The sequence below is a fragment of the Pyxicephalus adspersus genome, chromosome 10 (assembly GCF_032062135.1).
Source record: "Pyxicephalus adspersus chromosome 10, UCB_Pads_2.0, whole genome shotgun sequence".
In the NCBI taxonomy this organism is placed as follows: domain Eukaryota; kingdom Metazoa; phylum Chordata; class Amphibia; order Anura; family Pyxicephalidae; genus Pyxicephalus; species Pyxicephalus adspersus.
The window spans coordinates 37,405,722-37,422,765 of NC_092867.1; the positions used below are offsets into that span (position 1 = coordinate 37,405,722).

The 17,044-nt window shown below is 34.5% G+C and overlaps 1 protein-coding gene across 1 annotated transcript in view; it reads left to right on the top strand.

Annotated features, from left to right (window-relative positions):
* Positions 1–17,044, top strand: part of COL13A1 (collagen type XIII alpha 1 chain) — a 106,195-nt gene that overhangs the window by 87,008 nt on the left and 2,143 nt on the right. The window contains exons 31-36 of the mRNA XM_072423751.1: positions 3,186–3,221; positions 5,790–5,843; positions 5,929–5,982; positions 7,728–7,754; positions 12,258–12,344; positions 15,357–15,395. Of these exons, the coding sequence (XP_072279852.1) occupies positions 3,186–3,221; positions 5,790–5,843; positions 5,929–5,982; positions 7,728–7,754; positions 12,258–12,344; positions 15,357–15,395 (297 nt within the window). The remainder of the gene's footprint in view (positions 1–3,185; positions 3,222–5,789; positions 5,844–5,928; positions 5,983–7,727; positions 7,755–12,257; positions 12,345–15,356; positions 15,396–17,044) is intronic.

Genomic DNA, 17,044 nt, shown 5'->3' on the forward strand with positions numbered 1-17,044 from the left:
TCTCTTTCTTAAGCATCTAAACCCAAAAACAAAAATGTAATATATTGCATATTACCAGTTCTTAGATGTCTCAGTTCCACCATAGATACAGTTCTGTAATTAGGCATTGTCACTATAGGATAGGAACAATCACAGAGGAAAAAGCCAGGGAAAAAGGAAGTTAATGCAACCATCCCATATGGGGTGATAGTGAATTGATGCTACATTTTTGTATTTGGGTTTAGTTAAACCTTAATATGCCTACAAATAAAGAGCACAAGTCATATGGGGGACATTAGTTTCACTGCAAAAGACTTTTTAAGCCCAGGTGTTTATGCCCAGTTCTCTGCAGCTAGAGATCAAAAAAAAGTAACATTATTTATGAAGATATGGTATTGTCCTGTGACCATTACATTCAATCAGCTATTACAGGATCAAGTAGAATACAATAACTGTGTTAATTAATTTTGATTTGATTTTGTGTAACTTCATCCCACTAAAAATACGCATGTTTCATTTAGTGCTATGGTTTAACTTTTAATCGCATTTAAAGGTTAAAAAATATGCTGTGTGAACGTGTTTTAGATTGCATGATAGTGGAAGTTTTCAGAATTATTTATTGACTTTTAAGGTATAACATCCAAGGAAAATCAGGCCTTAAAGAAGGTGTCTTTTCAATTACAGATCTCCAAACATTACAGTAACTTAAGCATTGGTTGCATTTCATAACTATATTTATTTTTGAAAATTGCTTCCAATTCCACTTTTTAAAGTATATTAGGCTATATTCACTGAGCTATATGCGAATACTATTTGTGAGTTGGTTACATTTTTTTTTTTTATTCCAAAAAATATTGTTTTTTAATGGCAAGTAATAAATGTTACAGCTTAGTGAAATGAGCCTATTGTGTTTTATTCAAGAAACTAATAAAATACCTGCTGGTCATTAGGAAGATTGGAGGCCCCAAAAAAAAACTTTATTTTTACTTCTTTGTTTTAGTTCCGCTAGCAATAAATAAAAATGCATAATAAAACCTATACCTTTATCCACCATACTGTGATAAAGGTTCTTCTTTCATATGTGCTGGATCATTGTGTATGCTCTATGGTTGTACTAGTTCTATGAAAAAAAATTGGTCTTATCAAGTGTATTTTAAATCTCAAGTACAAGCAATCTGGATATGTAACAGTGTAACAGGGAATAGGATTCCTGAAGTGGACACGGTCAATATTTTGGTACCAGCAGAAAAATCTGATATGTATTATTTGTAGATTACAGAGAGACTAAACTATGGTAAGGGGAGAACAAAAGACCAGAGTCTTTAGCATTGTCTGAGGTCTTCTAAAAACTGATCTTCCATCATTACTGAGTTACAATGCCTTGTTTTTGTACTGTGCCTCTGTGTAAGGGCGGGGTTGTGCTTCCTCACAACTCATGTGAGATCATAGGGCCTAATTTAATAAAGCTCCCCAAGACTGGAGAGGATACACTTTCATCAGCGAAGCTGGGTGATCCAGCAAACCCGGAATGGACTTCTTCAAAGTCATTTTCTATTTGTTAGCAAATGTTTTCAATCCTGGACCAGATCCATTTCAGGTTTGCGGGATCACCCAGCTTCACTGATGAAAGTGTATCTTCCCCAGCCTTAGAGAGCTTTAGAATAAATCAGGCCCATTGATTAGCACAGTTTTGACATCAAAAAATCTCACTCCAAACTTCCTAAAACTAGCAGTCTAATGGCAGCTGTGCTTTAATTCCAAACTTTATATATACACTTATAGGAAGGTAGGCACAGGAGAGCCTGGGCACTCTCGCATACTACAAAGCATAACATGTTTCAGAACAAAAGGCATAGTAATGGTTAGGCACAACTGATGCAGAACCAGATGTTCCCAACATAGCAAAAATTTATTGTTATAAATTCAATTCAATTTTACTGAGACTGCATTTGCCTAATTCTCTGTATACATCATTGAGACAGAAGTTGTAGAAGAGTTTTAGTGATGAACACAAACACTTCTAAAATATTTGATGCCATATAAGACAGGTTCTTTAACATTTTTTCCATATTAAGTATATCAGAAACGTCAGATATTGACTTTTTAATTTATAAAACATGAACAACAAAATGAAGCCTTTGCATAAAATGAATATATTTTTAAAGCTAATAATATTGTGAAAACATTACTATTTAAAAAGATGTGACGCATAAATCAAACTGGTCCTCATGACATTACAAATACATTTTACTGTGTACAATGACATTTACAATTGTACACATTATCAAGGATGTGGAATGTGCTATTACCAAGAGCCTTCACTTTTCTGGACATATCATCTTTTGAAATTGACATGATTTTATAATCCCTTATCAAAACTAAACTCAAGATAGAGGGATAAACACAAATTTAAAACACATTTGCATTGTCTATTTGGCCAAAATGAATTGTGATTTTATGTAGGACGGTCTTGGAATTCAGGCAGCCCTACCAGAGAGCATGACAACATTTTGCCTCCCTTTGACTGCTCTGCAAATTAAATTTGATCTCAGCTCGGTTTGGTATGCAGCCTCATCTGGGACTGTACAATGACGCTCATTCAGAAAGTGAAGGAAGGAGTCGACAGACAGCACTTTGCAGGGCAGTAGAGCCTGATTGGCTTACACCACTGCTTACACCATCCTCCCCTAGTTCAAAAGAATGACATTTCCGAAGGTGACTTCATTACATATTTAGGTATTTTGCCACCTGTAAAGATTTAATTATTTTAATAAATCCATGACAAGACTGGTGGCCTTTGATATCACACGTAGGCTCAGAAATCAAGTTCACAAGGGTAATCATCTAGTGTTCACAACATGTTTCCAGTCATTGAGATGAAAGCTTTTTTATATGAAGCTATACATTTGTATGAAATGAGGATCTTCCATTTGTATATTAACAGATGTATTTGTTACTAATGTATCAATATGTGAGCTATGCATAAGAGTCAGCAGTGTTTCCTCACCACAATGTTAATGTGCCATAATAACACCTTCCCTTATACCGTTTCTCATGTGTTGTCAGTACCGATTGTGATCATAAGGGAAGTAAAGTGTATGTATGTATTCAGTTGCTGCTTCACTCACCTCTCCCCTCCCTCATTGTTTTCCCCTTCCGTTTACCTGCCCCCTCCATGTGTATTGACACTCTACCCTGCTGTTCAGGGTGCTTCAGGTTTAGACGGCAGAATTGGTCCACCGGTGAGTCCTAACTCCATTACACTAACCTACATGTTTCCTGTTACCTTGCCTTGCCCCATCTGCACCTAACTGCAACCTGTCTGCTACTAAATGACTCCCTCATCCAAATGGCAGCATTATATTCAAAGCCAAGTTACATTGAATTTTTATGAATTTTCTTATTCGTGTTTTTTTTAACTTGTTGAATGACTCTTTAAGCAATGAAACATACATACCAAATACACAATTGCAATAGAAAAACTGTATGCATCCAATAAAGGGATTAAGTTGTGTTTTACAATTATACTAGATTTTATGATGTAATTGACTGTTATGATACAATAGATGCACAGAAATTCTGACTTTTTCATGACTGTGCACTAAGTTTTTTTTTGTTAATATAAAACTGAATTCCTGGATATGTACTAAAAAGAAAATCAAGCCTAATATACCTAAAATTATTAAGTTTAGCTCTCTAGAAATTCTGAAATCCCAAAGTTTTTTTTTTTAATTTTCCTTTCTGATTTTGAAGGTGTGATTGGGTTAAACTTCATTTTTTGCTAATAAAATGTTGTAGGTAAACTACACAAGAGATGTGACCTGTCTGACCAGGTTAACAGCCAGCATCAGAAATGTGTTTGTTATTACTGGCAGGAGTTACCTAACACATTGGAAAAAATCTATGCAATCCTTATTCCCTATTTGCCTTATTAGAGATTGAACCATGCTCGTTCTGCAGTCAGGTATTATGTGGGCTGCATGAGAAATTGCTGCCATGTTTTTTGGGCCTGCAGTCATATGCAGGATTAGTCTTTTACTAAAAATAGACTCTGGATGGCCTTACATAGCCTTGTTCACAATCATCTAAATAAAGTAAGTAAAATGAAGGTATAAAGTTGGTTAAAGCAATGGCATTCAATAAATTATAAAGGTTTTATTTATTTGGCTTATGTACTTCTACTTAGTGGAACATCTGTTTATCCTGGCCAGGCCCCATTCCCCATCTAGTATAGTATAGTAGTATCCTATAAAAACTTATCTATATAGATACTACTTACTTCTAGTATAGTAATTAGTATCTTATAGTAGTACACTACTATAAGCAGGTGAAAATGTAAAGCTGGAAATATATTTTCCTTATTCCTGTATTCCACTTTGGCTGGGATGATGCCACCATATTTCAGGGTAGTCCAGTGGAATGCAAAATCTTTTGAGAAGACTATCTTTCAATAGACTGAAATGTCTTTTTATGAAATTCTACCAGCTTTGCATTTCCTTTTACAGTGGTTGGTTGTTTAAAAAGAAGGAGGGGGGATTAGCAAAAGGAGACCTTTTTTTTAGTGGAAGGTCCACTTTAAACAGACCATTCTTGCAACTTCTTTTTGCTGATCCACTGAGGATTTTTTCACCTTCCTAAGATTATTTTTAATATAGATGTGTGAGTATCATAGGTTACAGATGCCTAGTACGAAACTACAACATTTTTTCAGGAGGTAAGAAGCTTCCCTTTTCTGATAAAAAAATTTAAATATTTTTCATTTAAGCATGAAGGGGAGAAGCTTATATTATAAATGAGTGCTTTGCCAGCATGACGAATTTTTCACCATGATGGAAGGCAGCATACTTATGGATTCATGTATTTATATGTGATAAAAATACTGGATTCCTGCTTTACAAACTATTCATATATATGTAAAAAGAACACCTATAAGACCTTTCTGACTATTAAAAAGCATGCAATATATATTTTTTTATTATACCCATTTATAATTTCAGGGCAGGGTACTGTTAAAATATGTTACTTTTTTAAGGCTTAAAAAGTCAATAGTACAAAAAACACCTGAAACAGTATTATGTTATAACCCTAATATGCTGGTAGGACAGTCAGAATGCTAGATGTGGGAGATCAACTGGAGGCCATCTATTAATAGGAATCGTAACAGCAGATGTATTTTCAGTTTATACTCAAAACGTATTCAGTTATTTGTCCAAGCAAATAGTGGGGATGGCTGATAAATTCAGTATTGGGAATCCTATATAAAACTTTTCCAATCAAACACAAGTATAAAACCAAGGAGAATACCTACTGTACTTGCATATTTCTAATGTTTTTACTGTAAGGTGATTGTAGAAAATATGGTCTGGACTTTAATGTTTGTAAATGCATCCATTTCTGCAGCATGGTGATTTACAAATTGCATGCTAAGCTACTTTCTTGAAATGATGCAAGCCCCTTTTCCTTTTAATCCAATTTATTTGTAATGGTTATAATGCTTAAACATGTGACTAAACCAGTATGTCTTCATCAAGTTACCCTTTTCGGTCGTGAGTCGATGACCACTTTTCAAATGCATTGACTTCAGCTTTTAAACAAAATGCCTAATGTTTTACTTTTTCGTGTTACTTTTCCATACATCCCCACAGTGTTTTAAAGATCTGGTTAGACTCAAAGCTGAAAACTGTAACAAGCCAAAGATAACTTTACTGCCTGCACAAATGGTCCCCTTTCTACTTGCTTATTTCTTCATTGCCAACACATACACCAAGACAGCTATTCTAAAAAAATCTCCTTGTTTCTTTATACATTAGGGGACCCCTGGACCAATTGGTGTTCCTGGACCAGCAGGACCAAAAGGGGAGAGAGTAAGTAGAGATCATAGTCTTGTACAACTCATCACCTTGGTTATTGAACCTCCAAAGTGCTAAAATGCCATTGTTTGAATTAAAGGGCAATAAAGGAGATTCTGGTGTACCGGGACCAACTGGACCAGCTGGGCCACCTGTAAGTACACAAAGCGGCAATTAAGTCTTATTGGTGTTTTTTTATGTAAAACGCAAAGCTTTTTAGTTTTGCATAGAGTGTGGAATGGTTTAGAACTCATTACTAAAATGCAAAATCTCACTATAACAGGGTTGGCCCTGGTAGATTTTTGGTGGTCACAGTTTTGTATTTTCTGTTCCAGTGACAATAGTCACCAAGAGCAGAGTGTGACTCACTTCAGCAGGGGCACAGAGAGCAATAAAACCAATATTAACATTTCTCCATTTATTGTATATTAATTTGACTTTGAAACTATCATTTTATCTGTTTACATTTTCCTCCTACCTACCCCCATCATGTTTTCCTAGCATACCTTATTTTATGTCTACTGACATCTCCAGGCCCAATGTTCATATTTTCATAATGTCCACATCTCTATGCAAAGCGGGCAGATCATGGCTGGTGGCAAAGGCCAGTAGAGTGCTAAACATAGCTTAAGGAAGTTTTGGTAAATGCCCATATGTAATAATGATGATCCATTAGGAAGTACTAAGAACCAATATCCAGTCAGGAGGAAAAGTAAACAGCTAGCTAATGCTGGACTTCCTCCAGCCAGGAAATAGGGTGGACTTTTTTCGAATTTGCTGCAGGTGGTTTCTAGGAGAAGCTTATAGTGTCCAATGAAATCAGACTAAACAAATTTCGTATGGTAGAGAAACCTATACAACTGTGCAAAACTAAATTGCTGGAGTAAAACTTTAGGTTTCTGCTGGTTACATTTTCTTTCAATTATTTATATTGTACTTAAAGAGAAATATATTTATTATTTGGCATAAAAGGATTTTAGATGATTTGTTTCATGCTATTCCGTTCAGTTGCATTATTTCTATAAAGGAGAATTTTGCTGAGACTGAATTAAAAGGTAGTAAATGTATTGTGCCTACACTCCGGTGATTGTATACCTGAAAGCTCTATGCTGTCAGTCTGTGCCTCTTTGTCACTGGGTGTTGCAATCTTTAAAAAAAAACTTCTTCAAACCTGTCACTTAGTAGAGGAAATAAAAGCATAGTCTTTGAGCTTTTAATTTTCAGTCACAGAAGTTTTTCAGTAACCTACTTGTATCAGAGCTGTGAGAAAGAAGTTAGTTGCCGCCTAATGCTTAATGAACTTGAATTGTTAGGTAAATGCTTAAAAAAATAAATTAAGTGAAAGTGAATTTTCAAAATTAGGATAAGTATACCACCTATCCAACAGGTGGTTCATACCAATGAACACAGTGGGTTAACGTCTGCTTACCTGTTTATCATACAGAAGGGGGTAGCCAAAAGCAGACATCCATTTACCATATGGTTTCCTTAGTCTTGAATAAATATATATATATATATATGTATATATATATTTATTTATATTTATATATCAATATATATGTATATATATATATATTATTTTCATTTAATATATATAATCATTTCATTCATCATATATATGTATATAATGACTGAAATGAAAGATGAAAAGAGAAATGAAAACAAGGACATGCAAAGGCCACACAAGAAGACTGAAAACCTATCAATTGAAAATGAAAGACTGAAGCTTTCCCTACAATTTCTGATAAAGGGAGGTGTAGGAAATGAGAAATGTGTGCACACTACTAAAAAGTGACATGGTTATTTATGTTTCATAGACCAGAACCAAGACTCTAGATAATGAAAACCACCTAGTTTTGAAGAACTTGCTTAATTAAATTTTATTATTAATATTTTCAGGGTCCTCCTGGTGAGAAGGGAAGCCGGGTAAGAATAAAGACATGCACTTGATTTGTTTTACCATGTGAATAAACTTTACATAAATAGGTGGAATGATCAGCTGATATAATAGCTTAAATATATTATGTGTTTAAAATACACTGCTTGTACTTTAATTGTTTGTAAACATATGCATCCTTTTTTACCATCAATAATCTGCTACCATATGATAAATACTTTACCAAATCAGGTGAAGAAGCAGTGTGGTTTTGGTTGTAATCTGTCTGCTGCTCTATTTAGATTCATATTGTGCATGCTTCTGCTGTGGGATTCTTGGGAACATTAGTCCTGCATGTGTAAAAGACGAGAGCAAGAAAACATGGAAGCATTGTCCATAGCAGCTGGTTACTGGTTTCCATGTTTATTTGTCCGGGAAAAGGACAGTTTGAATCGTATTGTTGTGAGTCAAGCTTTCACTCTTCTGTCCTTTTCAGAAGGCCCTGTAGTACGTTGATTACATCTAAGCATGCTATATCAGACTACAGAATATTCATTATAAGAACAAAGTAAACTGTGATCATTCCACCTTAAATAACTTAAAGGGAAGCTGCCATGATGGTCATGTGTCTTTTTCAGTTTAGAGACGCTAATCACTCATATTGTTAGTGAAAGATCTTTAGGACATTTGTCAAATCCTACATTCTAAAACAAATAGTATATATATATATATATATATATATATATAGTGGGGAAACATCCCACCTACCACAGCTACCAAGTGACAACTATAAAATCTGGGTGTCCCTGATAGCTTCTGTCCCCACTAACCATCAGGACCCAATCTAAAAATGTATGACTTTGTAATCACAGTGTCATCATGATGACTTCTTTTAGAGCAACACCATTTCAACTTGCAGAAGCCACTGCAGGCTGTAATGTGTAAGTGTGCTACTATTTAATACTGTTATTATCTGATACAATAAAAGTATTAAAATAAACAATGCTAATTCTGATTTTTGGTGGTATCTGGATCAATACTGAATACTACTGATTTAACTCCCAGTCTGCAAGAACCTTGAAGTTTATAGGCACTTATTGTATATTGTAAGAGGCTAGTAAATAAGTGAATAATAAAATAACACAATGATACTGATGCACATACTAGCCTATATTTTTGCTCAAAATGTTTTCAGATTAGTTTTTACAAATAATTAATTTATCCAAGGGACACAGTTTTCATGGCAGCTCACCTTTTAAGTTTACTAAAAAAATATGTTTGTGTTTACACCTTTGAATTGTCTCAAACAAAACTATGTAGACACTTTTCATTTGGTTTCTCGGTTAACTACAAAAATTAAAAATAATTATTAAAGATAATACTGTATAGTCCATCATATTACTATTCAAAACTGTAATATTCATAGCAGTATTATACTTACATCTTAAATAAATCAATTTGGGCAAACTGTTATTGGATCTTTCCTGAGAAAAGGTTTCACAATGGTAAACAGTACCACAATTTTAACATGCAAAATATAGAGTTTCATTAGAAATTGACTTCCTCAAAGTTGCCAGCTATACAAAATGGCCTAAAACCCACATTCTTAAAAGCGGCATTTGGCCGGTATTGTGGTTTCATGCCGCCACATGATAACATCTAAAAGAACACCAACTGAAAAGAGCTCTCATCTCACTTGTGCAATGATGCCTTGCTCCATTTCCTTTTCTTCACTTTTATCCTGTGTGTATTTTCTTTGCTTTTCACAGGTTCACCTTTGTCCCCTTTATCCTTTTCCTTAACTTGTGCCTTTTTACCTGGGTCTTTCCTCCAACCTCCTCTGTAGCCTGCTCCATTTTTTCCCGGATTATCCTTTCTTTGTTGAAATGCCTTCTCCTTGTTTTTTTTATTCCTCTGCTTCTCATATTCCTTCACTACATTCATTTTAGCAAACCCACAATAATTGCTTAATCTTCCCTTAGATTTTCTAATCTTTCTTACACACACATAGAAAGCTTCTACAGCCATGTAGTAAATAATTCCCTATAACAGCACTATTGAAATAAATATTCAAGCAATGCATTACATCTACCAAATTTAGATTACCGGCCTAATTCATTATTTGTTGTCTGATTCTGAATGACTTACATTGGTGCCAGATTTAAACTGAGCTACACATTGATCCTGAGGTTTTTTTTCTTTAGTGTTTGCTGAGATTTTTTTGAAAAGGTCTTTTAGGCCTTGTATACAAGGGTGCCCTTGAAGCACATTCCTGGCATTCCCTAAAAATGTCTAGATATATAAAAAGTGTACTAAGCTAAATATGAACACTCCGTAAAAACAGTAGCTGTAAGGAAGTTTATATTAGTCATCGAATTAAAACATCCATGCTTGATTGTTCTATGAATTTTTGTAGATCACGGTGTGGGAGTTACATATGTCCTTGCAAACTAAACAAAACTTCAAACTTATAGTAAAAAAAAAACAAAAAACATTTGCTTACAAATTATTCCACTGATTTCATATCAATATTTAGAATATTTGATATGTTCATGGAAACAAATTGAGCCCAGAATGAGACTAGCATTCAGATAAACTATTTTTAATTATTGATTATTATCCCTTTGTGAGAGACTGCAACTTGAAAATTGATGCACAAATAAATTTATCCATACCAAACAGGACCTTTAACTGACGGCGTGCTCGTGAAAAGTCAAAGCAAATACCATCTGATTAAACATCCGAATAGCAGAAATTAATTGGATGAATACTTTGGTCCGATATCAAATTACATAAAACATTTGCACCGATACAATATCATGTTTCCTTTTGTGTAATATCTACTAGTAACAAAGGCTGGTTTACATCTAGGAATCCAATCAAACTATGAAAATAGTTAAAAAAAACAAATGTGCCTGATAGATAATTGATAAAAACTGATTTTTTCTTCATTGTAGGGTTAGTTTTTAGGGTAAATAAACATTATATTTACATTTTTTGCATCCATAAAAATTCTCGCTTCCTGAATTCTCTATCTGTCTATTCTAAAAAATCTTTGTTCCAAGCTTTGAAAACAATAAAATCACCTTTTCAAACCCTATAATGAGTGGTGCTTATCAACTTTTTTACACATAGGGTTAACTCCTGTAGAATGTGTGGCCACTTTATGGGTTTAATTTCAGGTGTAAGCTGCCTAAAAAGAAAGGTATCATGTACACATGTGTTTTCATCCCAAAACAACTGTATCTCATGTATGAATCAGACTTCAAATGATCTGTTGGCTTGTACTAAAAATTATTTGTACCGGATACTACTAAAATAAAGAAAAAGGCAAAATAAAATAGTGATAAAGGTGTAGCAAACCATACATCTTAATTGTGCAATAGAAAATTTTCTTTAGTAAAAGTTATTGCAGGAGGTATACAGCGATGCAACCTTATTTATTCTTCAACAGCAAATAATTTTTTTCAGTTAATGATGGAGGTAAAAAACTATGCCTGTTGACTGTTAAATTACAACTTTATAGGGAATTTTCCTTTGTCAGGGAAAAGTTAGTTTTAGGTAGAACTGGAAAGGTGAGAGGGAATCACCTTTTTTTACAGTTATCAGAGGAAAAGGGGTCTTTGTTGAAAGATGCCCCCTCTATTCTTGAGACAACTTTTGGATTTCATGTTATGTTTTTCTCATGTACAGTGACAATGGTCACCAGGACAATGGATTTATCCACCTAGTACAAAAATAGCAAAAAACCCAACAGGGGTACTAAAAGTTTTGACCATCTCTCAACTCTTATTATTCTAATGACTCAGCACCTTCACGTGACTGATAGAAAGGGGTTAAAGACAAGGGTGCCCAAGTATTTTGGGCTTTTGGTTTTTCAAGGTATTTTGAGGTTCTTGCTATACAAGTAAAGTATAGTTTCATAAAAAAAAAGCTCTTGCTTTTATTAGGCTTCTTTATTGTCTTTCCAGCATGCTTCTCCTTGGTATCTATGGTTTGTCACCATACCATATTTCCTAGTCATTTTAGGCAGTTTAATAAAAAGTGTACATGCGGATGTACGTGTTTATTCCTTCATTATTTCTGTCCAAAATTTCCTGACGGAAATACTTTATTTTGATAGTATCCTGTACTTTTTATGTTTTAATTAATCACCTGTTAAACATTTTCCATAAGCAATAATCGTATAGTAATTGTAAGACTCAAATAAATAACAGTACAGGTATATTTCAGATCCCGAAAGCTGAAAAAAAGGACATTAGCACATTACAGTTCACATTCACACATTACTCCACATTTTAAAATGCAAGAACCTGACATACAACTCTCCTATTTATTATATAAAAATCATATACTGTAAATATCACTTAATTGTAAGGCTTTATACATTTTACAGTACAGTATAGATAGTTTGCTATTACATATAACTCTGCTATACATATAACTGCTATTGATCTCTAAATATTGTTTAACTCCATTCGTTTTAAACAACTTTGAACTGGATGATCCTACAAGTTACTACATCTTTTGTTGAACTTAATTATTATTTGCAGGGGGAAAGGGGGAAGAAAGGCTCTAGGGGGCCTAAAGGGGATAAGGGAGACCAAGGAGCGCCTGGATTAGATGCACCCTGCCCGTTGGTATGTTTGATTTTACATTATTATTTAATTAAAGGACTTGAGGATGGGAAGAGCAAAACAAGAGGTTTTAAATTAAATTATGCATTTTCCAATAATAGTTTGATGACAGTTTCAATTATATATTTTGTGTTGTCCTTATTGCAAAGTATCAAAGCTCTAACATTTGGTATTCAGTTGTGGTCTTACGTATCTGCAGGGATGTTTAAACATATTTATTGCAGGTTCTGTGAAGATAAAGACTGCTGGTAAATTTCTTCCCCTCCTCAAGACTACAACTTCGAGATGGTTTTATATATTGAAGTGGCAAAGTTTCTGGACACTGGCAAAACACTGTCACCTTCCACTTTGTTTTTCCCTTTAAAAACCTTTCTATAATATATTAGGGAAAAGGGGCTTTAATTGACCCAGTGAGATGTCCTGCAGCTTTGCCTTGCCTGGATTTATATGCCATCAATACAGAAATATACAACATCTTATGGAATAATAAATGTAGTTGATTTTGTAAACAGGGACAACGAGGTGTAAAAGGAGAAAATGGTGACCCAGGGATACCAGGGCTGGATGGGCTGGATGCCCCTTGCCCATTGGTATGGCTTTAACAACCCTTTTTCCTGCATTCTTGACTCCTGGCACGAATGTATTTCTGTGTACTAACCTGCACCATCCAAAGCTAGGTCTGACTACTATCTGTCTGTCTGTAACCATCCTTCTGATTATCAGACATCAAACTACTAACCGTCATCCTAATTTCTTTCATATCTTAACATTTCTCATGCTCTTTCTAACATGTTCACAGTACTTTAAAATAAGTATTTTGCAACATATTGTAAATATGGATTGTCTATATTTACACACATATGTATGGTATTTCTCTAGAATAACATACCTGTCTTATAACCTCCATCTGTATGACTCTTCCTTGAAATAATATTCCCACAGACTAGTACTAGCTGTTAATTTACATCAATCCAAGCAATGTTAAATGATGGCAATAATAGACTGTGGGACATCAGATTGCCCCAGAGTACTGTTTTGCCCCCAAGCTTTTTCTTTCAGTTATGAAAGTACACCTAGGTTATAAAATACAGTACACCTAGGTTATAAGGTTCACTTTACCCAACTGGAGCAAGAAGTAATTGAAAACAAAACTTGTTCCTAATTCAGTAATTCTAACAACCTCTTTCCACCATACCTTCTGCTGACCAACCTAACAATTTTTACTTGCTACATAGAATTTAGTCTACTATACCATCCTCATTAAATGCAAGGTTTCTTACCCAATGTAATGGGTTTGGCAGTATTTTTAGTGGGTCTCAAATAGATGCGGCTTACATTGCATTAAATCCAGTGAACCATATCTATAGCTGACAAATATCAGAATTTTCCTAAAACTGTTGCCTCAGGATGCCAACATGGCTTGCTTAATTTTCATGTATCTACTTTAAGGTGCTGCTAGCCATCAAAGTGTCATATAAAGTATGGTATATGATAAACAGAGTCACTCTAATTGTGCATGGTATTGGCAATGTTGTCATGGTTTTGGGGTTTAAAGGGGAGGGTGTAATATACCAGCAAATTGCATGCAAATAAAAAGTTATATAAATAAATAAGTGGTGCCAACCTTAGTATGACATAATTGTCAACAGACAGTTTTTCCATGCCCACCAAGGTTAATATGGGCACATAAAAACTAAAAAGATGGGGATTGCATTTGGGTGTTTTATTATTATTGGCCTTATTTTAAAGAAGACAAAGAGCATGTACTGTACTGTTAAGCTTTTAGACTTGTTGGCAAGATTCTTTAGATGTTATAACATATAAAAGAATGCAAATGGCATGTTATGAATGAATTTGGAACTGAGCTACTGTACATTAAGACTGCTTGTTTCTGCTACTGCTCTAGAAATTATGTTTTCATGGTTTGACAAAAATTAACTATTAATATTAATTATGTGTAGATAAACTCCAAAATGAACTGATATGTCCCAACACCATGGCCCTTGTCAAAAAAGGATGTAGTTGATCAGTTTGTTGGGAATCAATAATGAAGCTGTATTTTTTTTCTCTCACTTTATATCTTTGGGAAATCCAAGCACAGGGAAAGGGAGCTGTAAGGATTAGGAGTCAGACCCCGTGGGCAGTAAAAGGGGGGTTCTCCTATCTGGAAAGCTCACTTTTTTAAAATTAAATCTATTTTTTGCTATATGATATTAATAAAAATGTAATAGGTATTCAAATTACCATAGAACATGTCAACATTGTAATGGTGTAATGGTCAGTGTTTCTGTCTAGTATACACAAACAAATCACAGGCCATCCAACAGCATTTTGAATGTTGTGAAATTTAAACCTTGCTGAAAAGTTGATAACTTGGTATAAAATCTGGTATTTTTTCATTTTTATACCTTTTTTTTAGCTACCAATCATTTCTCCTCCCCTGTATATACTGACCTTAAACATTCAGCATAGTAAAGTATAAAAGCAATTCTTACTACTCTTTTACTCTTAGAAAAGCTACATTTCTCTGATCTTAAACCTTTTTGCTTAGTGTTGAATCAATGACCATAGGCATATGGAACAAGCTCCACCAACCAGTACACCTAGAAACTAGATGACTAAAAGAAAGGAGCAGAATTAGCTGAAGTGGGGGAGCATTGATAGCACATATCAGTGAGACAATGCATTAGACAGAAAAGGAGGTGGTCTCATTATACCTGCTGCAGCTTCTAAAGCTTCTTGTGTGGAAGGTGAAGTGTGCAACAGGTGTTAACATGCTTTTTTTCCTGATTTCCATTGTGCATGTAGATTTTTGGCTCTTTTATTAAAATAGATTGCAGATTCAGATTTACTGTTCTTTAAAAAAAACACTGGTATGTTTATAGCTTGTGATAAACAAATACAGGAAAAGTATTTAAAACAAAGCATTACTTTAAAATGTGTGCAATATTTTAGTGTGGTGCATAATTTCATTTAGTATAATATCATAAAAAATGTGCTGTTTGGTTTCCTTAGGGAGAAGATGGTTTACCAGTACAAGGCTGCTGGAATAAGGTAACACACGTAATTGTCTTTATCTGTTAACTTGAATTTTAGATTATGCCTTGTGCATCTTGTTTATGTAAGGTGTTGTCACAAAAATGATAGCTGCATAAATCAGCATGCTGTTGGTGCCAGCATGTTACTTGCCTATGTGAACTGGGCAAAAATAAAAACATGTGTAGCACTTGTCTCAGCATGGATTATTGCTTTGAACCTAAAACATTTTAACATGTTTCTGTTGATGCTTGTAAATCTGCAACATGTGACAAGTACATGAGCTATAATTTCACTATGCATGAACATCCCAAGGGTTTAAGCCAGGGTGGGGGTTTCGGGTTTAGGATGGTGGACAACCTGCTAGATAATTTTAGCTTGTTTGTTGAAAATCAGTCTTTGTCTTCGGATTCCATTCTGTCCTATGTCATCATCCTTATTTACCCAGCCCTTAAAAATGCCTTAACAATATTCAGAATTCCATCACTCTCCAACCATTATTACAAACCATTTGCAAAATTAAAAGCCTTTTACAAAATATTAACCCTTATATAATTCTTTGTTTGCCTTTTCAATCTTACATTGAAAGGACTAACATTAATAACTAATAATTTAACTTTTTATACACTATATAACTTTTCATTGCCTTTTGTATGAGAGCACCACAGGGCTATATTGTATTCTTTTTTATTCTCATTGTTACTCCTCCTTTTCATTTAATTTTCTGTTTTTCAATATTTTCTTTCCATCTTCCTAAGACTAGCATATTTCTTGTCTCTTCCATGATTTCATATAGATTATTGCAGTTGTCAGTCTAGCCTTGATGGATTAGTTTCTGGACAAATCCATGTATACCTGGATAGGGATCTCTTATTTCAAACCCCCACATTAAGGACCAGGTTTTTATTTTTGAATATGCTCCTATAAGTGGATTGGCTACCATGTGTTACTAGCGTGCCCTACTGCCGCACACATACACGTTGCATTTGTCTCTTACATCCATGTTCCCTAGCCTTTGGCTCTTTAATGTAAAATATAGCAGGAGCTTCCACCTGAAGCCCAAGACTGGTGGTTTTACAAAGTTACTACATTGCACTGCACCACCATTGGCCTGTTTTTATTAGTGTCTCTAGTCTAATATAATCTATACATCCATGTTCCCTAGCCTTTGGCTCTGTAATGTAAAATATAGCAGGACCAGTACTTAGTCTTCTACCTGAAGCCCAACACTGGTGGTTTTACGAAGTTACTACATTGCACTGTCCACCATTGGCCTGTTTTTATTAGTGTCTCTGGTCTAATATAATCTATGCTGCTCTGTAGATCCTATTACCATTTTGGTTTCCAACACGTGAACTCTCCTAGGTTAGGCTTCCCTTGGTGTTCAATTGCAGTAGGATCAGTGGTGCAACATGTACACGTGTTCTACCTGTGTGTACAATTTAACACTACAGGGAGCTCCAATCAAACCCTATACATTCAATATTGGTTTATATGTATATATATATTTTGTAGTAGGTATCTGTTATATCAATATATTGATTTCAATCAATGCAAAAATGTCAGGCATGTGCCAATGCAGGACATTTAGTAACATTAACAGTAGACCTGTTTATTGGTGGAAAGTTGTAGATAAAAAGTGTGCTAATGTAAAAACAAAAATGAAA